This window comes from Larimichthys crocea, chromosome III (genome assembly GCF_000972845.2).
Source record: "Larimichthys crocea isolate SSNF chromosome III, L_crocea_2.0, whole genome shotgun sequence".
NCBI lineage: Eukaryota > Metazoa > Chordata > Actinopteri > Sciaenidae > Larimichthys > Larimichthys crocea.
The window spans coordinates 2,959,742-2,985,909 of record NC_040013.1 but is presented as its reverse complement, the minus strand read 5'-3'; the positions used below and the strand labels follow the sequence as shown (position 1 = coordinate 2,985,909).

General features: G+C 42.4%; 1 protein-coding gene across 1 annotated transcript in view; it reads right to left on the bottom strand.

The window, feature by feature from the left end:
- si:dkeyp-14d3.1 (transmembrane protein 132C) overlaps positions 1–26,168 on the bottom strand; it is a 138,161-nt gene that overhangs the window by 32,334 nt on the left and 79,659 nt on the right. The window contains exon 4 of the mRNA XM_027273735.1: positions 3,532–3,718. Within this exon, the coding sequence (XP_027129536.1) occupies positions 3,532–3,718 (187 nt within the window). The remainder of the gene's footprint in view (positions 1–3,531; positions 3,719–26,168) is intronic.

The following is a 26,168-nucleotide window of genomic DNA, read 5'->3' as shown; positions in this document are numbered from 1 at the left end:
CAATGGTATCCAAGGCCAGTATGAAGACACAGAGGCTTCCAAAGTCTCAGAGTACTGGAAAAATGTCTTGCGGTCAGTGAGTGTGTACTCCCTGCTGGAGAAAACTAGAGGAAGATTACAGCCAGCAGTCTGTAGCTGTAATAGTAAAAACATGATGTTGGCTCTGTAGCTGTGAGCAGACATTAGAGTTATTAGGCCTGACCGCTACTCTGTGTGGTTTCTTTATGATAATCCCATACTGCTATACTCGACATTCATGAGCGCGTTTCCCCCTTGTCCTCCCGGTACACGTGTGATTATCATACATTCTGTCCACCTGCATTTCATATTTCAAGCCTCTGCTACATCTCCACATCTGCGTCTTCACTACTCCATTACGGTGACTTCAGTTCTTTGCGCAGAAACCTGTTTTCGATTGAAATCACTGAGTTTGTTTTCCGTTCGGTGGAGGCGACAGTGGAGGGATGATGTGTGTGTGTGTGTGTGTGTGTGTGTGTGTGCTCTTACATTACCTTACTTCCTCTTTTCTACCAGTGTAGCAGGGGGAAGGGAGAGGAACTTATCTGTGGGCCTTTCATGCCACAGTGATCCCGAGTAATCTAATTCAGCCTTCCTCTTTCTCGCTTGTGTGCTTCTCTCATATTGGTGCATGCAGATTGCAAAAACCCTCGTGTGAGTGTGTGTGTGTGTGTGTGTGTGTGGTATAAGAAAGAGAAAAGGGGACAGATAGAGTTAATGAGTTCTGAATGTGTCTGCATATATAAGTATTTGTGTGTTAAGTAGCGTGGAGTGGCTGGAGATGTTGTGCACCTTGGGAAGTTGTCTGTGCCGGAGAAGCACTTGAAAGAAGATGAAGAAGAAATGCAGGCGAAGACAATGCGGGAAGCAAAATTAAACAAATTTAAAACTGTCCCAATCAACCTCTTTTCAATATAAAGTCGGATGATGAAAATGTTTGAAATGTTTCGCATCAAAGGTAAGCGCTGATCAGTGAACTCCGTCCTTTTCAATGCACTGTATCCACACACTCTTGCTTCACTGACTCGCTGACAGGGCCCTCTGAAGAGAATAGCAAATCAAGGTACGAGAAAAAGGGAAAATCAAGCCTTTCTGTACATGTAGGGTACACACACACACACACACACACACACACACATACACACACACACACACACACACAGTACATCGTCTGTTTTAGTACACACGAAACACTATCCATCTCCTCTCCTTAGAGACTCCTGCCTAAATTATCCTGTCCCTAATTGATTTAGCCAAGTTTAGCAAATAACGTAATATCAGGTTAATTGAGATGGATATTTGCCACCGTGAAAAAAAAAAAAAAAAAAAAAGTAACATGATTTATTAGTGAGCCATAAACCTTCTTCTGTGTAAAATTAGCCGAATATTTAGACTGATTGATGAGTGCATGTTTCGGTTTTTCATGTGGTCTTGCAAAACAGCCAAATTCTTTTTTATAAGTAAGAGATAATCATGCAAATTATCTTTGCATTATTTTTTTTTCTCCCCGTGGAAGATGTGGGAGCAAACTGCACGTTCCTCGAGCGAGGCGAGGCGAGCAGGCTGTTGATACATCAATGACATGACGTGAGAAAAGAAACTCGAACAATACTGCAGCATTAAACACACCGCTTCAATTATCCTGAGAATGGATCAGTGGGTGAGGATGCGCTTGTATTCCTCTGAATCCAGGAACAGCCACCCACACACATCTATCAGCTACACAGCTACGGGCAATACTTAGAGAATAACATTGACACAACAGTCAGGTATGTGCCGTGCACATCAGAGGCACAGAAATAGAAATGAATGCAATTTTTGTTTTAGTAATCAGCGCTGATGTGAGAGAGCGCGTCTTTCGTCTTTAGGCGGAGCAATTGAAGTGACTGCTTTTTTTTTTTTCCGGTCTTGATCTAAATCAGAAGGGGTGCTCTCCGGGTCGCCGAACAAAGCCGCAGAGATGCTTTAAAGGCTCTCTGTGTGAAGTTCTATAGGGGGAGCTTTGGTTAATCTACACAACAGAGTACCTGTGCCAGGCTGAGGGAGACAGACAGCTCCAGGCTTACCCTCAGGCCAGAGCCAGACTCTAGACCCCCATCTGAGCTACAGATGCTCCCATTCCTGCCCCGCTCCTAAACACACTCCACGGGCACAGTCCTACATTGCAGCTCTGGCTTCTCTGTTTACAAGTAAATGTAAGTAATATCAGCAAACGATACATATAAAACATAAAGTATCAGAAATAAATGTATTCATTATGCAGAGTGGCCCAGTTCAGAGAGTTATTGTCCATATATTATGTGGATTATTATTACCAGTGCATTAGCATGTTTGCAGCATATGGATGTAGCTGGTCAAGGTAGAGTTCATTTACATAATGCTGAGCATTGTTTAGGAGATATTTATAATTAGTTTTGAGTGTTTTATCTGCATTATTTATTTTCATTTGTCTGTTCTTTGTTTTATTTATAGAAGAATTGTGTGGCACGACTCAGCTTTGTACAGGCAGCATGTGTAGGACCGACTCATCACAAAGTCACTGTATGTAAACTCAGACTAACTGCAGCTGTCAGATTAATGTAATGAAGTATTTCCCTCTGAAGTGTAGAGGAGTAAAAGTATTGACATTGTACTTATGAGCAATATTTAAGTAAATGTACTTGTGTCATGTCATCTCTCTCTGTTTGTGTGTCTGCTGGGCGTGGCCTCTGGCTTCCCTCCCACCTGCCAAGTCATCACAACAACCTGTTCCCAATCATCCAATTAACCTGCTCAGCATTTAAGACCGGCTCAACCTCCCCTCCACCTGATCGTACAGTCTCTCTCATTGTTACAAAGTGCTGCAGTGGTTTTCTGACCCTGACATTCCTTCAGCGTCTAGCTCTGTGTCATGTTCTGCTCTGTTTTTTTATTTTTTGGGGGATTTTGCCACCACCAGCCTCTGCACCGCTTTCAAACACATGTTATCTCAGACTCCCCCTGCCACCCTGTCCCTGTGCATTGTGTTAAAACTAGATCCCCTATGACAGGAAACCTTTAGGGTGTGTGGGCAAAACAAGACATTTGAGGACGTCACCTTGGACTTCGACTGACCTTCTTCACCATTTTTTGACATTTTATGGACCAAACAACTGATCGATCAGTTGATGATTATAATGATTTGCAGCCTTGTCAGTCGGGGAACAGCAACATTTACTCTGACAGATGAAGAAGCACCGACTTCACTATTCAGACATACTTTTGTTACTAAATACTTCATTAAAACATGTGACCAGATCATGAACATGAATCTTTCTCCCTCAGGCTGCCATCAGTCACGATTAAAAGTGCAGCAATTCTATTTCCAATGCAAAGTATGTCATCCATGTGCTGAAAGAAAATGCTGATGCAAAGATTCAGATTGTGAATTATGGAATATAATCTATATTATCAGGTTGCACTGTTTCATTCAGAGTGATGAGTGTGTAGTCATCTCTTTGGGCGTGGCACTGAGCTGGAAGTGGCATCACTCACCATGGCCAGGGGCACAATGCCGGCTAGGTCCTCCTGCGCCAGACGGATCTCCGTCTCCACCTCTTGTGTGACAGCACGGCTGGCCGGGTACTCCACCTGCCAGGCCATCCAGCGGCTGCCCAGCGGCTCTGGAAAGCTTTCCATTTTCAGATCCACCTGGAGAACCCTCTGAACTCCCATCTCAGACCTGCCGGGAAAAAAAGCAGAGTGTGTCAGTGAATGGTTAGGCAGATGGCTGGTGGGGGAAAAAATAATAAAGTGTGTGTGCTCATGTGAGCTCATTCAACCTGCTGTCCGCTCTAATGATGACAAACGGTAAAGCCTGATGAATGTTTCTGTGGCTGGAATCTGTGACATTTTACCACCAAAATGTCAGATCCCTTTGTGTTTAACTCTCTGGTCGAGCCCTCTGTTTCTTGGAATAATATCGGCCCCTTTTTTTCTTTATTCCTCTCACACGTTTCCACAGGTGTAAATAGAACCTATAATCTTGTGGCTGCTCCTCAGAGCAGTTCAAAAGTAATGCGCCACCAGGCGTCGTCCCTGCTCAGGTGTTGATGGTCGGGTTTGTCATCGGTGCCCTTGTTTGCCGTAGCAGCGTGGAAATATACGGCATGCTTTGGCCGCGATCTACGGCAGACCTGAATTAAGTCAGACAAATGGAGAGCGTTGATAATAAAATTTCCTATGGCACCATAAGTCTCTGGTGCTCAGAGTTTAAATATAGCCTGGAGGCAGGAAAGGTCAGCTTTACACGGGAGCCGGAGGAGATGGGAAATGGCACAAGATCTGTTAGCCATGTCTTGCGTGTCAAATGGCGGGACTCTGGACCAATAAATTTCATACATGGTCTCTGCGGCGCAAAACAGCATCTTGTAATTTGAGCGTGGTGAGAGACAGTGAAGAGGAGAGTTGAATAAATCCACACGGTATGTTGTTTGGAGAGGAGGGGGCATGTAACATGGAGAAAATACTGTAAAGCTTCAAACAAAACGTTGCCATAAAGAGACAAAAACACACTGAAAAGAGCAAATGTATAACATCTTAAATTATGAATACAGTAAAGCGATAAATAATAAAAATGCTCTGTCGTATTCACGTACAGTCTGACACTATTTCCCGTTTTATTCCAAGAGAATGACAGATTTGTTGCACAGCAGAGCACAACAACCCAATTTTCACATCCAACAGAGGTGTGTGTGTATAAATAATTAAGATGACAACCAAATAACTTGTGTCACATTTCATAACGGCGGTATGAGTACCGAATCATTGAAGGCGTAGTTCGATATCATGGACTTATATAACCTTACCACGATGGGGGGGGGGGAGACAGACGCTAATGTCTCCTTTCAGGCTGGTTTAAAAAGTCACGAGGTTTATCAGGCAAACAAAGTTAATAGATGATGAAGCGGACGTCCAGAAATAAACCTTTGAGCGCTGCGCAGTCACCGAGCGTCACACACAGGGGCCCCCGTGTCAGACGTCAGCACAAATGGCCTACTTTCTACAGCACAGGCACAGACTTTTGCCGCCAGAAAAAAGGTTGCTCCGGCAAACATCACAAGCTTTGTGTAGGCAACGAGACAGGCAGACAAAAGAATGAAAGTGACTGCACAGCAGAAAGGGGTTGGGTGTACTGTACCTACACTACCAAGCACAGGAAATAAACTCCCACCTTCGAAAAGTTAAAAGGCCTCCAGAAAAGACAGAACAGTTGACTGTTATTAGTTTTTTTTCCTTTTCTCTCCCCCCCTTCATGTCAATTATTTCCCACCTCGCATGATCCAGTTGGTGGAGTTTAATAGCAGCTATGAATGCTATGAATTTTATGGGATTTTTATATTTCCTTCTACAATAAAAAGCCATGCAGAATACGGGGTGATAAGAATGTACAGTGCAGGCTTCCTTCTGCTGCAGACGTGCTGCTAATTTTGCAGTTTTGTGCCAACTTTAAAAAAGAGGATCTGAAGAAGAATGAAGACGTGCATGGAAATCTAAAGTATCATTTCACTTTGGGCATTCTTTAATGTCACGTTCCTACATGGAAAATTAATGTAAACAACGGCCGTGTGTTGAGAATGTGTGTGCTTGTGATTTAAGTTACAAAAATGTGCGCACAAAGCTGTAATAAATAGGTAAAAAGTCATAAATGTTCACGGTAAAATTGTCTCATTTATGGCGTTTTTATGATGACTCTTAAAAAGCAAAGCTGCTCCTGTTATATATCTAACTGGCCAATAAAGCAGATGGAAAACAGAGAACACAGTAAACAGACATTTTGGGCTCTTTAACACACACACACACACACACACACACACACACACACACACAAATGCCTGGCAGCAGTTTGTTTTTGATTGTCCTGCTGTACTTGACCCCCATTGACACGCGTCATAAAATGAAACCTGACAGAAACGTCGGTGTCGGAGTGAATGTGACTCAGACGTTGAGTCAGAGACATCAACCACACGCACCAGCGCGCCAACCTGAGCCGACCTCCCCTTCTCCAAGTCTGCTAATCACATGGCTCGCTGGGGGAAACTGTTCATTTCTCTGTCACTTCCAGCATGGGGTCTAATTCAATTAGCAACAAAGGGCCTGTGGATGCGTGCCACACAGCTGGCCTCAGCCTGATAATTATCTGTAAACTAGCTGCGGTTTGACTAAATCTGAGGCCAGGCAGAGGACCGGAGGGCAGCCAAAGGCAATAGAGAGCGGCTCAGTAGATAACAGGCCCTAGAGTTGGAAGCAGCTGGCCCTGTGGCTTCAGAGACCGGACTAGAGAGGAAATCAGACTTGACAAGGTGCTGCCCGAGACGGCTGACAACCAGCTCACTGAGAATAGCAGGGAGATGGCTGAGAGGATGCTGTTTAGGCACATTTGGGATACCCATTAATCACAATGACACCAGCCGATCAGCAGTGACACACAATAAAACATAAGTGAGTAGCTCATAGCAACATAATGTATTGTTTGAGATGCTATCTGTAGCATTTTTATGCATTAGAATGACAACGGTAAGCCAAGCGTTGACATAAACTGCAGAGGGGACTGTGATGAGCGCCGACAGTCGACTCTCGGTTGAAGTGAGCCGACACTCACCAGCACACTGTACCGGCACTTCTGCATTTTACTATTTGGTGACTTTCTTCTTGCACACCTGCACTTCTCACAAGCTGCTGCCCTCTCAATATCACATACTCTGGATGATTCATAATGGCCTTAAATAAACTGTGTTACCCAGGGGGGGACAAAGAATTTGGCTTCCTATTCTCACCTGCCTGCTTTCCTCTGTCTGCAACTAGTCTAAGTAACATTACATTAACCTCACAGTAACGTTGGCCTGATTACAAACAACGCAAACAGAGTCAGACGACGACACGGCGGAGCTTTGAAAGTCACATCCAGCGTTAGAGCCAACTACATGAATGAAGCGGAGTATCAGCACCAATTTCCAGTCGCCGGTGTGGTCAGAGCCGCAGTTTTTAGGAAGCGAAGAGAGCCAACACCATAAAGCTTGTTTCCTGTCACAAAGGAAGCAATGCATCTTTGCATTCAACAACACAATATACACAGTATGACATCTGTGTGAGTAGTTGCAGCCTGTCAGTATTCTCAATGACGACTTTTTCTCTTGCCAGCCGATCTCATTTTTCTTCGTGTCACTTAAACTAAATATTTCGAAGCTACATTGCATCTTTGAAATGAGTCGGCGCCAAGAAATCGATGCTATATCAGACTGTGCTCTGCAACTAAGAATTATTATTCGGCTTGTTTCTGGAAAAACAGTCAACATTCAGTTTACTATGATGTATATCAAAGACAAACATTGACAAGTACGATGTAGGAAAGGAAGCTGTTGCTTGAAAATCTCGCCTCTGGCTCCAAATCCATCCTATCCGAAGTATAATAACAAATGTGACAGATGTCATGCCTCCCCTTGTTGTTTGTCGAAATATACCGAATATATATTGGACATATTCTTAAGATTAACCTACAGACACATATCTTCATTGTCCCAGAGGATCTGTCCTCATTAAAGGCTAAACAAGCAGACGTTGTCCCTTTCACACCTTCGCTGGCCCGTCGCAGAATTCTTCTTAAATGGCAAGTTAAGTTTTCTTCGAGGGGTTCAGATGATAAAGTGTGAAGTGGCAAAGAGGAAACCGTTTATATCATCCTCAATGCCCTGCAGAGGCTGCTGTTCTGATGAGGGGCTGTAACTTGAAGTGTTCCCAGGCACTAAGTCACGTTATTGCCACTGACACGGGCAATTTGCAAATTAAATTTTATTTATTTTCTTTTCTTTGCCTCCCTACTGACAGCCCTGCAACAAAAGCTTGATTCTGTACAGTCAGCTGGGTGAGAGGTCTACTCTGCGTCTTTGAATGATTGTAGATTTTTGCATGAAGGGTTTGCAAAGAAAGTAATGTTTTGTACGGAGAACAAAACAAACCGGAGAACAAAATGCTGCACAATGGTTCAACCAGAGTGACAACTGAGAGGGCAGAGAGAGACAAAGAATCTCTGAGCGAGCAGTAAAAGACTCTGCAGATTTAAATCAGAGCAGGTTCCTGTTTCAAGTGCACAATCAACATCAATCAACGGGCGTGTTACTTCAGCAAAACTATTCTTCAAAGTTAAAATATGAACAGAAGTTTGGTCTAGGTCAGAGTGTAAATCTATCCTAATGAAAGTAGTGACAACAATAGTCTTGCTGTCGATTGAATGTAAGTTTTACTTGAGTTTTATTAGACCCTTTTTCACAGCAGACATTTGGACATGACATAGTAGGTGAACACAGGTGTTACCACTGATAACACCTGTGTAATACTAATTAAGGTCAAACTGAGTCAGGGTGCTGCTGTGCTGCATGTTGGCTGGCTGGAAAGTCTCTGCTGCGGTAAATGGGACAGAACCTTAATTAGTATCATTGCCAACACCTGCATTGACCCGACGGTTTCACGCTGTGAAAAAGGTCTGAAAACCCTTTCAGGTGTAAATAAATACATTTGGTGTCTGGAATATATCTTCTTTTTTTTTCTTTTATCTTTGTTAAAATACCCATTCTTGAAGGAAAGAAGAATATCATCAGCATAAGAGGTGACCCCAAACTTTTGAGCAGTAGTGCTTATATAATGTTAACCTCATAATTAACTGTAGTGACAGCTTTGTAATATGTTGATTTTTTTTTTCCAGAGTTCAAAGCCTCCGCGATGTTCATGAGCTTTGGGTAAGGACCAAAAGAATGAGATCGTGGATACAAGAGGCTGAAAGGAGCTAGATGAGGTGCCTGCTGGACGCTTTCATTTGGAGACGTTGTGGGTACGTCCAACTGACTGACCGAGAATGACTGAACTCCATCAGGGAACACTAGGGAGAGGGTTGGAAAAGGATGGATGGATGGATGGATGGATGGAAAATAAAGTGAATAACGAGACAGCGGGTAGCTTTCAGGTTCAGACAAACAGCTGAACTTAAGATTCTGGACATCTTCCACAAGTCCTTTCAAAATGAGTTATCAACTAATCCAAACTTCCATTGTTCAACTTCTGTTTTCACTAATTACAGAGTCTCAGAAATTCTCTGTGACTGCGCTCCAACTCAGCTTGATGGAGCGTGTTAGGGTACGTATTGAATTTGGGCTGCAGGAAGGTTCAAGGATTTAAATGTCGAAATGAATAAACAGACGCAGGACACAGTTATTGGAGGAATTTCCTCCAGATTTCTCTAGAGAAAGAGCGATAATTGAAACAGCTTCCTTTGTTCCATTATCAAACTCACTGTGTCATTGTGACACTCCTTGTTTAATCTCTCCCTGATGTGATAGGATCCGTATGTCCACTGCCTCACCCGATGGGGATTAGAGAATAACCGGGAGATATAGACAGAGAGCCTTTGTTGGAATAAATAAAGTGACATTTTCAGGTCCAATTTCGTCATTTTTTTTTTGTTCAACTTGCAGCTCAAGTATTCCTCGACACTTCTCTTTGTGTATTATCGGAACGTTGAAACAACAGAGCGGTGTCTGGCAAAACATTTGGAGCTCACGCAGACTTTTCTCTTCTGAGAATGTTTTATGTATAAGATACATAGAGTAAGACGTCGTGTACATACCACAAAGAGCCATAACAAACCTCAGCAGAGCGGCACGTAACGCTGCTGATTCACTGTAACAAGAGCTGTTCAATGGAAACGGAATGGCAGATGAATGAAGATGCATAATGCAGGCTGCTGGAACCAGAGGAGATGTGGTCCACGACGGTGTGAGGCAGCTGTGTGTGTGTGTGTTTGTGTGTGTGTGTGTGTGTGTGTGCGGCAGGGGTCTCATGCAAACCCAAAACTACTTGTGGAGGAAAAAAAATAATCAAATTTGTGGCTTCAGTGATGCTTGAAAACAGCACCTTGAAACTCTGCTGTTCTCATGCTCTGTCACCTGGAACAGCAATAAACCAGTCAGCACAATGAAGCCAGGACACACACACACACACACACACACACACACACACACACACAGAGCTATGCATACATGTATGAGCACACACAGTATATAGTGTACACTAGTGCATCCATGCATGAATCTGTGCCCCCACACACTCAGACAAACATTGCAGACCTAATCGCTCATGCAAGATTAAGTTTCTGCGACTAATACAAACATCAATATGCAACAAGCCATCTTGACTGTACGATATAATGTCCAACACATGTCTTTTGAATGTCCCCAAAACCGTCTGCTGCATGCTGAAGACGCAGTTTGTCAAACGTACAATGCAGCACATCAGTTAAAATCACATTTTCTATATGCAACCGTGTCAACAAGACGTGAGAAATTACAAACACTCAGCTGCAGACAGTCGCGCTAAAGAAGTATGAGAGGCTGAAAATAAGTATTTCATGATTCTTAATGCAATTTATTTTAATTATCAATTAATCTGCTGATTATTTTCTTTCTCTAATCGACAGAAAACAGAGAAAAATCCCAGTCGCTGCAGAGTGAGTCACAGATAATGGGAATAATTATAAATGTTTTAAAGTATGAGTGGAAAGTGAGTTCCAGTTCTTCCAAAAAACGTACCATCTCAGAAAATATAAGCCTCTCCAAATATACCACCATTATGACATGCGGTAAGATACAGCAGTGGAGATCGACCCAATTGAGCTATGGACAGTTCACCAGAACCAGAGCTAATTTGAGCCATGGTTACCTCTGCTTACTGTCTTGCCATCAAATTTTAGTTCATAACTAATCATGGATGTATGCACGAGTGTGACTATGTAGCACATTGATAAATGCAAAAGTTATTTTAAATTACATTTAAGCAATCTAAAATCAGCAAAGGCAGGATTTTGAGAGAATTTGTTTTGGAATTTTATTTCAAATAGATTATTTCAGACATTCCTCTAGCACTAGAGAGAGAGAGAGAGCTGGAGGACAACACAAAGTTCCAGCTGGACATTTAACAGATGCCAAACAAGAGCAAATATCAGTCAGCTGCAAACATTATGAGTGTGTTTGCATTTCAATATCGTTAGCACAAAATCTTTTGTGAATAGGAGCTCGAGACGGGGCAGATAGTGATGTGCATTCATGGTGCTATTCTCAGCCTTCTTGCCCCTGAGGTTCTGTTCTCTCATTATGGAGGGTTTAATAACATTTCACCAAAGTGTGGTGCCGCATGCGAATGCATTCTCAAAACTGCCAAACTGGTGTTATTTATAGATTATTATTATTATTTGCTGACAAAACTATTGCTCCTGTTACACTTTTACCAAAACAATAGACCCAACTGCTTAAATATATTTTTCAGCTCACCTTTCTTTTTAGATTTCAAAACCTTCCCCACGATGTCAGGATGCTTTCATCTGAATTTATGTTACAGCCGAAAACAAATCTAAAATCTAATTTAAGAATTTGGACTGAAATTGTGGGTTATAAAATCCTCCTTATCCTTCACATTTCTTGAAAAAACACTAAACAGATGACCTGAATGGGAGCTATTGTGTCTGTGCCTGACTATTACTACCCAACGCAGTGAATGGGTCCTGTTGAAAAGAGAATTAAAGAGGAGGACAGATGGAGGGAATGATGAACAGGCGCATAAACAGTTGATGAAATATATGTGATCATATGACAACAATAATACGACGTGAATAGGAAGAGTTAATGTTTATACAGCACAAAACAGTCTCTGCCATCAGGGCGAACAGGCTGTCTAAGCTGTGTGTGAACCTGAGGGAAGCCCATTAGAAGCAAATTACTTCCAACAAGCACACACAGCCGAGAGGTCAGAGCCTCTTTTTAGGCCTGATTTCGGAGAAAGGACCCCAATGATCACAGCGTGAAGTACAATCCCACAACCCCTCTGCTGAGCGAGCCCAGTCCAGAAACCCACGAGTCCTTAAAGTCACATTTTCGTGGCCCTCTGATTAGCAGCTCTACAATCAAAGCAAATCACTCCGAGCCTGAGTATACTATAATCACGGATGCATTCAAAAGCCAAAATGTCAAAGCAGACAACAGTGGAAACTATTCAGCATTGATTTGAAAAGCAAAGGAAGAAACACTGCATATGGACCGGAGTTTCCATGGATACCTATTATTGTGGTAATATTTATTATTAGGCTAATTTCCCAGAGGAGATTGAGCGTGGAGGTAGAGTGCTGTGGAGGAGAATCGGCAAACTTCTGCAAGTTACACGGGTGAAACCTGAGCACAAAGGTAGGTATGGTAAGTCCATTAGTAATATAATAGAAAAATATTTCCAGTGTGTTTGCTGAGAAAGTGCATGACAGGAGATGGAGAGTAGGGGGAGAAAAGCCAAAGGGTGGGAAGTTTGGGGGGGTTTTTGGAGCTGTGAGGGAGCGTAGGAGGAAAAAGCACCCCTTAGACGCCCATACCCAGCGGACCTTTTCAATTCAGCCTTGTCCAGAACAGACAGAGAGATAGTGACGGGAGGAGAAAAAAGTTATAACCCCCCCCTACACCCCGAAACACTGACAGATAAAGGGAAGACAGGAGTGGGAATAATAGTGATGAATGTCAGGAAGGTGTAGCTGCCTCTGTGGCTTTGGAGCTTCATGGTTATGCAGAGATATATTGTATGTAGTGGCCACAAGAGACTTAGAGGCGGATAGAAAAGAGAGAAATGGTCCAAGAATACAGACACTTTTAGATAATCCGAGAGGAGAAGAGACTCGATTCAGGTGAAGGTTTAAAAATATGTGCAATGCCAGCTCAGGGCGAGGGAGATGTCGAAGTCTATATATGAACCATTGTGTGAGGTGAGAGTGAAAGTACATATCCATCAGCTTATATCCACCAGAAAAAACACTGACACCCTCACAGTAAGACGAGACCTCAGTTGATAACTTACATTAAGATGAGTTTTCTGCATCGAATGTTTAAATATGCAAGCAGGGCATTATCTCATTAGAACATGCTAATACGCATCCATCTGCACAACAGTTGTTTCGTTGTGTTAACATAAAGGTCAAGGGTCTTCACCTAGGGGATCTGTTTCTATCACTCCGGAAACCGTTGAAAAAAATCAATTTTTGCCATGTTTTGGGAATAAAATATTGCATAAATCAGGCTCTGAATGATTCAGTAAGAACCTTCAGAATAAAGCTGGAAGGTTTGTATGTACGTGCGACTGATGTTAAGAGTTTTAGCTCAGTCTGAGAAAACGGCCTTTAAAGATATGCGTTGTGAAATTCCACATATTTTAAGACACTACAGGTGAATGGGTTCGAAAGTTTAACTAACAGACATCAGCATAACTTGTTGTACTACAAGGCGTCATCTAAGGTTAACCTTTGGTTAAATCTACAGTCCCAAAGAGACAAAGTGAAGTAAAATAAACACCTAAATGAAAGAAGACAAAATCTCAAAACTCTACAGTCCATTAAAAGATTGGAAAAACTGTTTTTTCCCCTGTGGAGTCGTGCCACACATCAACTTTTTTCAACAGTCAAGAACTGCACTCATACCGATTGAAGGTTCTGAACCGATTTCAAGTGCTTTTAAAAAAAAAATGTCAATATAAAATTCCACTCCAGGTTTGACACAAAGTAGGAAGAGAAAAAGCTTTTTTTTCTCTTTCACCTGACAGCAACAATACTTTCCTGCAGCCTGCGACTGCTCTTTCCCAGCCTCTCCGGGATGTAAGCTATAAAGATCTTTCTGTACAAAGTGCCTGCCGACGGGAGCCACCGGCGCCCAACATTAACTTGTCAATATGACATTCAAAACGAGGCCAATTTTACATTTGATTAAACTTTAATACCAAGCTGCCTCTGGATGTATGGCTTGGTGATGGCCGTGTGGGCGTGTGTGTGTGTGTGTGTGTATATGAATGTAAGTGTGTGTGTATACAGTATGGATCCCAGTGCAGGATTCCTATATTTCAAACATGTGAAAGTGTTTCGTACACGAAGGCTGCAGCGCACTGCTGATACAATCAAATGAGCCGGAGCATCCCTCATGTTGCTATCATTTCCTCCAAGATACTAAACCAATACCTTTTGATTTATGGTGCGTCAACTGACATTCATTTACACACCTCTAAACTGGCAGAACAAAAGCAGAGGAAATACTAAACTGAGCTGTTAAAAGAAGCTCTGCTTTAAAGGTCGTGTTAGGGGGTGTGATGGAAAAAACACAAGATTCTGCAAATTTACTACAGGAAGCATAAATCCTTGAACACATCTCTTTCTTGGCACACAAATTCTCCTTGAGTACATTCCTCACTGTCATGGCGTGAAATAATCTTCAGAGCATGTCCGGTTGTACAGCAGGAGGCACTGATGTTAAACAGGAACACAGAAGAATTTGTGGAGGATTTTAAGATGTTGTCAGGTGAAATAATCGATTTGTCTTTGACAATCATTTTTAGAAATGTCATCTCATCCTGGAATTTAACCGACTAATGACTAAAATTCTCAGTAATAAAACTATTCAGAATTTAATTCCACTATAATATAAAATATTGTCAGACTCACTAGGGACAGGATCAAAATCAATGCAGCAGAAACCAGAGTTATCGTCTTTTTAATTCAATGCATACATTACCCACAATAAAGCTTGGCTCCAGACAACCTGGAACCAACAATACGACAAAAAAAAGTGTACACCACCCAAACTCAGAGTTACGACTTGCAACCTTGAAGCTAACGCTGCAAATCTTTGTCCTCGAAACGACCTCTGACTTTAAGTCGGGAGATCCATCTCGTCCAAGTTCGCTGAGAAAAACACAACCGACCTCAGAGCGATATGGCAAACAAAGGTTTTCATCAGCTGTAGTGTTTATGTTGTGAAATATGTTTTGACAGCTTGGTAGCTCCCTGTTCTGGGCGTCCATGAACTGGGACGCAAAGTTATCGATTTCATATTTGCAATGGATTGCAGCAAAATCCACCAACCCCAACTTCATGAAGAAGTCACACAACAATGGTAAACTATTAAGTAAGAGGCAACATAAAGTAAATTTACCTTCATGCGATTAGCTGTAAAAACATGAAAATATTCCGACAACATTACTGACTTTTGCAGATTTCTTACTGATACAGCGAGATGGGAACACAGTTTATAGTATATGTATATTCATGTCACTCGTTTGTGTGTGTGTGCATAGCTGCCGAGGAAATATCACTTTGTCAAGGTCAGCCATGTTTTGTGTTTACATTCGAGGGTCGGAAGTTGAAAATATCGACTTGAGAAACTTCGACCTCCAGCTCTGTCTGGAACACATCGAATTCAGACGTGTTCCTCCAGTAGTAGCTCCGACTGACCCCAAAGTTCATCTTCTTCTAAATCTGTATTTGCTTCTACATATAGATTCATCTTGGGACTTTAATACCTTGACTCTTAGTTTGTGTCCAGTGTGGAACCTGTCAGGCCTATTTTTATTTATTGTTTTGTTTCCCTCACTTCCTGTCTGTGTTCCTTCTACGTGTCTTCAACTTCCTGTGTGATTGTCTGTTGTTTTCACCTGTGCCTCGTTAGCTCCTCCCCCTCAGGTGTGTATATATGCCTGACTCTCCCAGTGTCTCTGTTAGATTGTCTGCATCCTTGTGTGAGTAGCTTTCCGGCATTTTTCCTTGTAATTTGTCTCCTCGTGTTTCGACCCAGTTTGTTCCTTGACCCGTCTTTGCCTAGTGTTCGGTACCTTTGCCTGATATCACTGTTTCATGGTTTTGACCCTCGCCTGATTTTTGGACTTCCCTCCTGCCTCGTGTTTTTGTACCTCTGCCTGAGCTGACTGCCTTTTTGTGTACCGACCCCGGACTGTTTAATAAACGGCCTCTCCACACATGTCGGTCTCTGGTCTGCTCTGTGGGTCCAGTTTTCTGTCTGAACCGGACAGGACCACCCTGCTCCTTCTCTCTACCTCTCTTGTTTATGCAATAAAAACATAAAGATCCTACATAAAATAATGAAAATAGTGCTCGAGTATAATAGAGTAAGACACTTTCCAAAAGGTGTTCTACACCGTACAGCTTTGTTATTCCCCAAAAGGCTGGAAATACATTCTGGAAATGTAATTTCCATTTATCTTATTCTCCAGGATCCCATAAGAAAAAGCAGGCTGTTACATTTCAAATAACCTACAGTGCCTGAATTAAAACCCACTTTTAATAAGCATCGGATTCCCTTTTAATTTAATCATTTATTCTATACCCCTTTCTAACGTGCACACAGAGAAAAGGGCTGAGTACTATTAATTATACAATTATAATGAGCCATGGGTGGAAACCGAGGGCTTCTGGCTTGTGTGCATCAAACCCAATAAGGGGATCAAATTTCCGATTAGCTTAACAGTGTTCTGCAGCATTCATCAGCTAAAATATTCAAACACTCACACACACAACACACACACACACTTACTCGCTGCTCTCTTTCTCTACCGTCAGCTGGTCTTGTTTCCTCTCTAAGTCATGCAAACTGTCACACATTTGATTAAATGCAAACGTGGGAAAAGTAAGAGAGAGAGAGTCTTTCTAAAATATCCAAGCGTCATGTGTGGCCTTGAGTTTTTGTTCTTTATGGCCACTTCAGTAAAAATGTTTGGTCCGCACAGAGACTAAAAGACAATATTTTACACATAGATTTTATCAGTGTAATAATGTGCCGTGGCAAGAAAGTGGTGCTATTATATCTCCAGACGGTGAGGCTAGTTAAAAGTCAATTTGTCTAGGAGGAAGAGGAGGTAGGGGGGGCGGATAAAGAGGGCAAGGACGTTGGATGTGAAAGGTAGGAGAGTGTCAGGAGGGGAAGGTTCCATTATTACATTTGTTTCTTAACGTGCTCCAGATTGCCTTGAGGGAAGCAGATCACAGTCTGTTACAGCGGGGCTCAAACTGTGGCATATCAATTCCCAGACAACAAAATCTCATCTTGGAGTTAATGAAATGCACCATGCCAACAATTGTCTAATCAAAACTAAATGCTCCTCTGCAGCGCAACATCATTAGAGTCCATCAGCTGAAGCAGGCTCCACGGTGTAACGGATCCCTAATGACGGCAGTTATCATCACCGGTGACCTCAGACCTTTTGTGCGTCAGACATCGCTTCCCAGTCAGTTGCACTCCGTATCTGTCTCATTCAGAGCAAGGCTTTCTAAATAGCAAATTGCGATGTAATAAATTGCTACTTGTCCCGACAGTTACACTCAATTTTCCCCACATCAAAGCACTCATCTCCAGGCCGGATAACCACCAGCAACAGGCAACAAAAGCTGCTGATAACTCATCCACACACACAAACACACACACACACACACACACTAGGGGGCAGCAGTGACTGAGCCCTGGGGTGCTGATGCAAATGTCTGTGCAGATACACCGATCCCTCCACCACTCCCCCGCTCTACAGGCTCCCACCCCCTGGTTGATCTGTGGGCTGACATCATGTGACCGTCTGGGCCTGCCCTTGCACCTGACACTGGCAGCGCCTGTCCTCCTCGCTAAAGTCCTTAAAGACCTGCAAAACCTGGGTCCTTTTTTTTCAGCTTTGGCACTGTTGGCATAGCAACAGAACCTGGAGAACACACACACACACACACACACACATACACAGGAGTCATTGACCAGAAAGGGCCAAGAACATCAGATCGATGTTTCTCTATTGCAACCTAGGCCGTGTCAACGCCTACACTCCTCCCCCTCCGCCTGTGCAAGGTTAAGCTCCCCCCCCAAAAAAAAGTGAGATCCAAAAAGACAGAGTGGGGTGACGGAGTCGGATCAGGATCGGCTCAGTGTTACAGCATGTGTTTTGCAAACAGGTCAGTGGTAAATAAGGACAGCGGAGCCAGATGTCGAATATGCTGAGCCAGATCTGTGCCAGCATCTCCTAAAAAAAATAAATAAATAAAAAGTAGCGCAGGGATCTAAAATGAGGATGTTTAACCTCAAGTAACTACGGCGGAGACCTTTAACGATCTGATTAAACAATGCTGGCAGGTAAACACACACAGTCACGTGTGATATAACATATGTGTGTGTAAACAAGTCACACTCCCGCTGTTGCACATTAACACGCGTGTAGACAGAACTTCTTTTGTTTGTGATAATTACAGTGTTGGTGGGGAAGCGATGCGGAGGCTGTGTGGGCATGATTGATTTGTACCTCAGTCTTAATGCAATGTCCCATGGATCAGTGGGGTGAGAGGCAGTGATGGAGGAGTCAGCTCCTGCATGACTCCTACATTCCTAGGAGTCCTTAAGAGATCCATTTTAACTGAGGGACTCACCCTGTACGATGTACGCGACACCCACACAGCGGCTGCACTTTCATTAAAAAAATAAAATAAATCCCTTTAGCATCCACCGCTTGTCAGGAGCACCTGGTGTTAAAAACTGAGAGCTTCAAATGAATTCTCTTACATTTAACTCAGATTATGCAAATAATTGATTCAGTGTTAGCTATCAAACAGGAAAAAGTTCAGTGCATTACCGGCCCAGCGAACAGGCTGCCCACTAATCACCAAACGGGTCAATTTGCATCCGCTTTGAATGATGCAGCGAGGATTTTTGCTGCTCATTTGCTGCTGGAACGCAGCAATTATAACACCGAATCTTTGATTACTTATTGGGTTAATCTTAAATTTAAATTATATTCATATGAAGGTCTGCAGGAGTGGGAGAAAATGTATTTAACCTTGCATACTTGCAGATTTTAAAGTTAGTCTGCTCTCAGAAGCATCAGAAGCACTGGAAGCATTCCTCATCCGTGCATTGCCTTTGAAATCCCAGTGTACCTTTTTAGATGTACTGCATGTGGACGGGCACGAGACAGTTAGCAGTGAGATTAGTTAACATTTTAGATTCATAAAAGCCCCGAGCTGCTATCATTGGCTCTAGGTACTGAACCAATAGACCCTAATGGCCATTTTAAAAGCACATGAGTAGCATTTTACAGTCTCAGAGCGCTCTATCAGCACCTCCTTCCAGTATGCACCCAACTCCCAGGCAGGAGTGCATTTAAGTATTAAGCAGAATTTTGCCACTTCTCATGCACCGCTTAATGAGCTCAGTGCTAAATTACTACCAGAGCAATTACACACACACATTCCCCGACATACTGCATCCACTATACACACACACACACACATCAAGACAGGCCAAATCTGAAATCTGATCATGTTTATATCTATTAAAAAAAAAAAAAAGTCCTACCAGTGCACATAACACATATCCGTGGGCTTACAGCAGCACAATTTCTGATTGATCAGCAGTTAGAGTGTGATGTGAATGGCCGCCTTGGCAGAGGAGAAATTATAAAGCATTTTGTGACGGGGGAAAAAAAAAACTGCCTCCACACACCCAGAGTTCTGTGTGCAGAAATGAGACATTGATCCATAATTGGAAGCACTCAGTCATGAAATCTAAAGACTAATTAAAGAAAGAGAGCTTTAATGGCGCCCATTTACATATTCAGCACCGTGATTCAATGCCCGCTCGCTGACTTACAGCCTGTGAGCGATGGAGGGTTGATCCAGAAGCTGTGAAGACTTGAGTTAGATCGCACGCTAACGACAGGCTTTTGTGGCTTTTACTGTTCCAGACAGACACGTCAGCTGTGAAATACATGCAGATATGCAGCTTGTAACGGCAGGAATGTGGTGCACAGATAGCAGTGGAAGTAATCATCGATTAACTGAGAAGATTCGGTGGAAATCTTTTCAGCGTGACCTCCACAGCCTCTGACGCTTTCACTATCACATGGACCTGCCTGTGTGTGTCTGCGTTTACATGTGAAGATTCAAGGTGGAGGATGTGACATGCACAAAGTGCGGCACGTCCGCTGCTGTACTGCTGCTGTGTTGAGACGATCACGGTCCGGCCGTCTGAAACCTCCTGTGGTCCACTGAGGTGTACACAGCGCCTGATTACATGTCAGGGCTGGTAAGTCCTGCTAAACAGACACCGGGCTGCAGGTGAGGGGTGTCTATCAGTGGCATCCTATAGTTTTCCCCTCCAGCACGTTATCAGCTGGACAGAGTTCCACTTTCAACCAGTTTCACCGGCTGGGAATGATAACAGAAGACAGGAAAAGATTGCTTGTCAGTATTGGCACGCACAAGTGCTGTAGTGCAGATGAGAGGAAGAGACCCGTACCTTTTCTGTTTGTCTTTTGCTTGATTGAATATCTGCTTGACTGAAAGCAAAGCTGCTCAGTTGTGTTACATGCGCCGAGTTCCACGACAACCCTTCCCCGCGTGCACGTGGAAACTCCCTTTTCTTGCATTTTCTTTTCTCCAAATACTGCATGTATACCTATCTCAGCAGCCCAGGGCCTGTTTTAATAGGCTCATTTAAATATTTCTCCTGTGCAGGTTAGAGAAATGAGACAGCATCGCTGCCAGAGCAGGCATTTCTTTAACTGCGATAGGCTTTGGTATAAAAGCCAATCATCTTGAAGGCCAAGCTAAACTGAGGTTAATTGGAGCCAACTACAGGCCAAGGTTTCTTTTGCCTATTCACTTAGATAAATCTATGGGGGGAAGGAGAAGAAAAATTTGAATGGCCATATTAAAGACAAGTGGAGCTTGTTCTGCACGATTGTTGTTCATCAGTAGAGAGTGCTGAATGAAGGGAAACCTCATTGCGGTGCAATCAAAACTGAGTGCTTGTTCAATAGACACTACCAAGATGTAATTAGAAGAGAAACAACCGGCATGTTTGTCAGAAAGCCTGTTGACAATTGCATGTTTACATCTCAGCCCACTTTGCCTCCCCTGACTGAGTGCTACCTGCAGCGCGCGGCAACAATTCTGATCTAACCACAGGTCTAAACTGTGTCTGTCTGCTCAGAAGACGTAAGGACATTTCTGCAGAGAGGGGTACAATCATACATTTATTTATGGGAGGAGAGCAAGGGAAATAAATCAGTGCGGTGCTTACAGTATTCGTGGCCTTTGTTTCACACTGAAGTAATTCAAAACAAAGCTGCTCCTGATCCTTCAAAGAGAAGGATGGAGGACACCAGCACAGAGAGGAGTCCCATCCACTGTTTACTGTGTGCTTAATACGTTTATCTAATCATTCACAGACACACATACAGTTGTACAGTTGAACAAAGTCACTATTTCATGTGTCAACAAAAGAACAATGCTTTAAGATTACAGTCCCCGAATTACAGATTACATATTCGGATTCATGGTGAACTCCCATGGAAAATATTACTGAAGTATTCAAAGTAAAAATACTGCAGAAAAATGTCTCCTGTGACTTTTGATATATATGATATCATTATATTATTATGACTCATGCATGAGTAGCACTTTACTGTTGTAGTTGGAGCTGTTTGGAACTATTTCTAATATGGATTAGTCAGAAAATTAAACAAAATTAATTAGAAATGGCACACCATGGCGGCAAACGAGGATGCAACCAATCACGCTGCAAGTTTAAGACCAAAAAGAAAAGCAACAAAACCAAAGTTGACTTTTTAGTCAGTGTATATATGTATCTATCGAATGATGAAGTAATCCAGACTATTTGGGATTAAACTGGTGTAAGTGCATTTAAATTGTGTCAAATTATTGTTCATTAAATATAGTGTCATCCACGTGTTTATGAAGTTGTATTCTTGAAGCTTAAATTTAACAAACAAAGTCTTTATTTTATTTTATTTTGGTTCTCCTGTAGTTGATCAAATATCACCTGTGTCTCTCACCTCTCAATATGTAAATCTTTTGACCTACAAATAAGTACTTTTACTTCTCATATTGTGTACTAAAAAGCAGTCTTGTAAGTAAGTAAAAAAAAAAAATCTTCTGGTAATGCAACACTCCCAACACTGGTGGCCACCATCTAATCCTCCAGGGGATTAACCTCTAAGAGCAGGATATTCACTCATAAACCTTTATAAATCTGAAACACATGAACTCTCCGTGACACACACGCAAACCTCAATCTGTCTCCTCTCTGCACATACAACATGCACTGCAAACACACATCCGGCACGCTGTGAATCTGAGCTATTATATCACTGACAAGCTATTTAGGTCACCAAGTGATGCACGCGTGTTTTTAAACTTAGCGGACCTTTGCAACTTCGCGGCGGTGTAGACGTACAAGGCACAGATCAAATCCTCCCCACTGATTGCTATTACTGTCTGGACTGAACTGGGAAAAAGTGCATTGAGGCAGACTGGGACATTATTTCCCCCATATTGTTTCCTTGGCGATGGAACAGAGGAGCAGCTTCAGATGTAATCTAGGCTGACTGCTGTAATCAGCTCGATGTCCTGGGGAGACACAGAATATTCCACATCTCTGCTCCGGTCCTGATAAAGGAAACCAAGCCTCATCTATTCTATTAAATACAATTTTGAATTCTCATCAGCCTTACAATATGACACCTAATGACACCTCCATGGTTCACTCCATCTTGATAAAAAAGAAAGAAGAAAGAAGCGGTGACACGCGAGCACTGATCACATGTCATGTGTCTTATTAAGAGTTGGACAGGAGAACAGAGCCGTGCAGACAGCAGCGTATTGGTAAATACTGCCAATAAGGCTCCAGTCAGAGTGTTTACGGTAAATGGAGGCCAGTGGGAGTTAGGGCTGATTCATTATTAAGGGTGTTAGCATTAAGACTGTCAAGTTAACGTTCCTGTTTGCCCCTAATGTAATTGGGGCTATTTCCATTCCAGCTTTGATTTAATGCAGCATATTATAGCATTAAAGCCTATAGCCTGTGGCTGTTGTACAAAAATCAAGCTGGACTAGCAGCTGATTTCAAATCAATTTGAAATCACAGAAATAGCACCGACCTGTTTGTCCACTGTGCCGATCATCTTGCTCACTCGCTATGAGAAGAATTTCTTTAACGTTGCTCTCGACTTTTTCATGTCTCTGGAGCAAAGTGCAGCGACGCAAATGTCTCCGGGACCTTAAGATATCACAGGAAGAATTATCTTTTTTTTTTCTCCCCAGGACTGAAAAAGCTATCCTGGGTCCTTTGTTTCATGGCGGTTTTAGCAGTAAATGTCACAAACTATAAATAATTATGTTCTTAAAGGTTCTCCAGACTTTTAAATTGAGATAAATTGCAAGGTCGCTGCCAAATCTCACCCGTTATTACATAGCTGTATGATTTCTTTCCCTCTGGGATCCTTACCGTTCACATTGATGAGATTTACAAGCCCGCTTTAGAGGAAAACTCGTGTATCTTCATAGTGAAATTAATGTACGTTGAATTTAATTACATTAATCTGATGTCCGATTTGATTCAGATAATGTAAAACAGGCCACGATGAGGCCGTTTGAAGTTTGAATAATTAAAAAAGATATTTAAATACATACTGCATGTACTGTACTCGCCTCCCTTCCCTCCCCTTCTCACTTAGACTGGCTCTCTTGTGGAGTGGCTGTTATAAGTGGACTGCCTGCTGTCCCTCTGCTGGGTGTGGCATGAGGGATTAATGAAGTGGAGGCTCAAAAGAGAGATCCATCTGCGCCCAGACAGTCTTAATGAACTGCCAAGGCCCGGGCATTGCACTTTTACTGAGACCTCCACTTATGGCTTATGACATGCTGAGGAGGCAGGGCAGCTTTTGTTTTGAATGGGCTCACCTTTAATGGTGACAAAGTGAACTTTTCAATCTACCAAAGTGCACTTCAGCCAATATCACACGCTCCCCCACACGGCAATTTTCTCCCTTTCTATCAGGATTCATTTTGATTTCTTTGATGTATACCGAAGCGGCATAGCTGGAAATCCCTGTCAAAATATGAAAGGCTGCATCTTTATGTGCTTGTGAATGCAGCTAAGACTGTCATCTCTCACCATGCAAGAAATAGGAAGTCAGGTGTATATAAAAATCATACTCTCATTAATTATTTACCCCTTTAGTTACTGTAAGATTTTGTTGGTTGAAACGATGACTGTTGCTGGCACATTCTGTCAGCTGGTTATGTAACCTAATACTGATGCCAACCTCTGAGTAAACACTCCAAGTATATGCAGCTAAGTTGAACTATATATAGGTTGCAGACCGGTTTGGCCACGCCCAAAATGTGATGACATTTATCTCAAAATGAAAGAAAATATTGTGTTACAGCAAAGATGCATCCCTAATGTGTTTTTACAAAGACCCTGATTGGTTTAGAGATAAAGAGTGATGAGGTGGTTCTGGTTATAAAACAAATTATCTTTATGTTTATTAAATGTATCAAAAACTATGTGTGACATTTATAAATATCAACATTCATCATCACTGCTTCGTAGTTGCTAAGATTATTGTTTTCTTCTGCTGAGTCACCTTTTGTTGGCACTCATTGATCAGAATATTGTTGTGGGTTTAACACCGAATCCATATTTATTTGTTTAATTGCTACCTTTAATAACATTTCCAATTTATTTTCATCTGCTGCAGTCTGTTATCTTCCTCCGTCACTGTAGCGTCATGTGTTTTGGAGCAGACATGGTTAATAACTCCTTCACCTAATAACTAAATGATGAATAATAAATGATGATTGTGGCTTGTAGAGTCTCGAGAGTCTTTTTGAAAACTCCCCAGATGACTTTTTACTGTTTAAAATAAGCCTAGAAAAACGTCTGACGTGACGTAAAGCTAAAACAAGAGCTGCTCAGTTGTAGCTCTTTAAAGTATCAGTGTCCAGTCGTGTCGTTTTTTGACTGATTATAACCCCCTCGCCTCACCCTTTCTTTCCTAAAGGAGAAACTATGGTGGCTGTGAAAAAACAACAAAAAACAGCTCATTCTAATTTACCAAAAACATAATTTTCAGGTGATTATGCACCAATCAAAACATAGTTATGAATGTATATTCCATTTCTGCCTTCTTCTATAAATAGGCACCCCCCCCCTAAACCTGACACAATGGACCTCCACCTCATTAATGCATACTTTTGAAAGGCATCAATCTTCAAGTCTTCAAAGTAATAACGTGCAGAAATACATAAATTATTCAGTCTGATTTGGCTGTAAATGACTGCAGCTTTACGGTTCTGATTGTGACCCAGCATGCGGCACAACCGGAGAAGATCTTCCATTAAAACACCTAATGACAATATCCTGGACAGCTATTAACTCATTATTGCATGCTCAATAGATTCCTTTCAGTAATTTCAAAAAGAACTGACATCAGCTGTTTGCTGGCGTTTTTGTTTTTTTTCCCTTCAGGATGGATTCAACTCTGTTATTTCTCAGTCAAAAGACCAACCCGTCTTCACACTGTAGCACCCCTTGATGAAAAACTGTCACCTCAGTATTGCTTCTATTAGACTGGATGGCACCAGTCAAGGAAAGTGTGTAGGTTTGCATTACCAGAGGAAAATTCAATGTCTGCAGGGCTGAGAAACTTCAAAATATGTCAGTCCTCTGAGAATGCCATGATATTCCATTGTTTGATGAGTACTGACAAAGGTGTGTATACAGTACAGGTTTTAGCTGTAACGCAGAGCGAGCACGACGAGTCGGCGAGCACTAAATGGTAACATCTGTTTTATTTTGTAAAGATTATTCGGGTGTGGTTGGAGCATCAGCTGTGAGCGGGGAAGAAAGCAGCAGCTCAGCTGGACACGGTGAGCGGCTTCAAGTGACTGAGTGAAGCTGCACATAGAGTACACCTGACACATCGGCCACACTGCGCTTTCATGCTTACAGCAGGGCTGAGCTCACATTATGGCACAGCAATCCAGTCCACAACTCAAAGTCCAATGTCCCATTTGTATCACGGCAGCTCCGGTTCAGTCTGCGTCCAACCTGGCTGCAATCATGAGAGCAGTTACCGATCACATACAGTATACGTTTGATGGTGTCATCAGCTCTCTCGCTATAGCCTGGACAACTCTTTCCCTTTAATCCACAGGAAGTTTGCTTTAGATGTGCAAACCATGCACATACTGCACCAGCCTAACGACACAAAGTTTTCTGGAAGGTGCAAAGAGGTTCCTGGTTTGGCCTTTCTGGGTGGAGTTTGCATGTTTGCATGTTTGCATGTTTTCCCTGTCTTTGCATGGCTTCTCTTCTGGACCTTCAGCTTCCTCCCACAGTCCAAAGACTTAACGGCACTTAACATTGGTGACTGTGGCAAGGCAGCTGGGATAAGCTTGAGACCCATCGTGACCCTGATGAGGATAAACGGTTACAGAT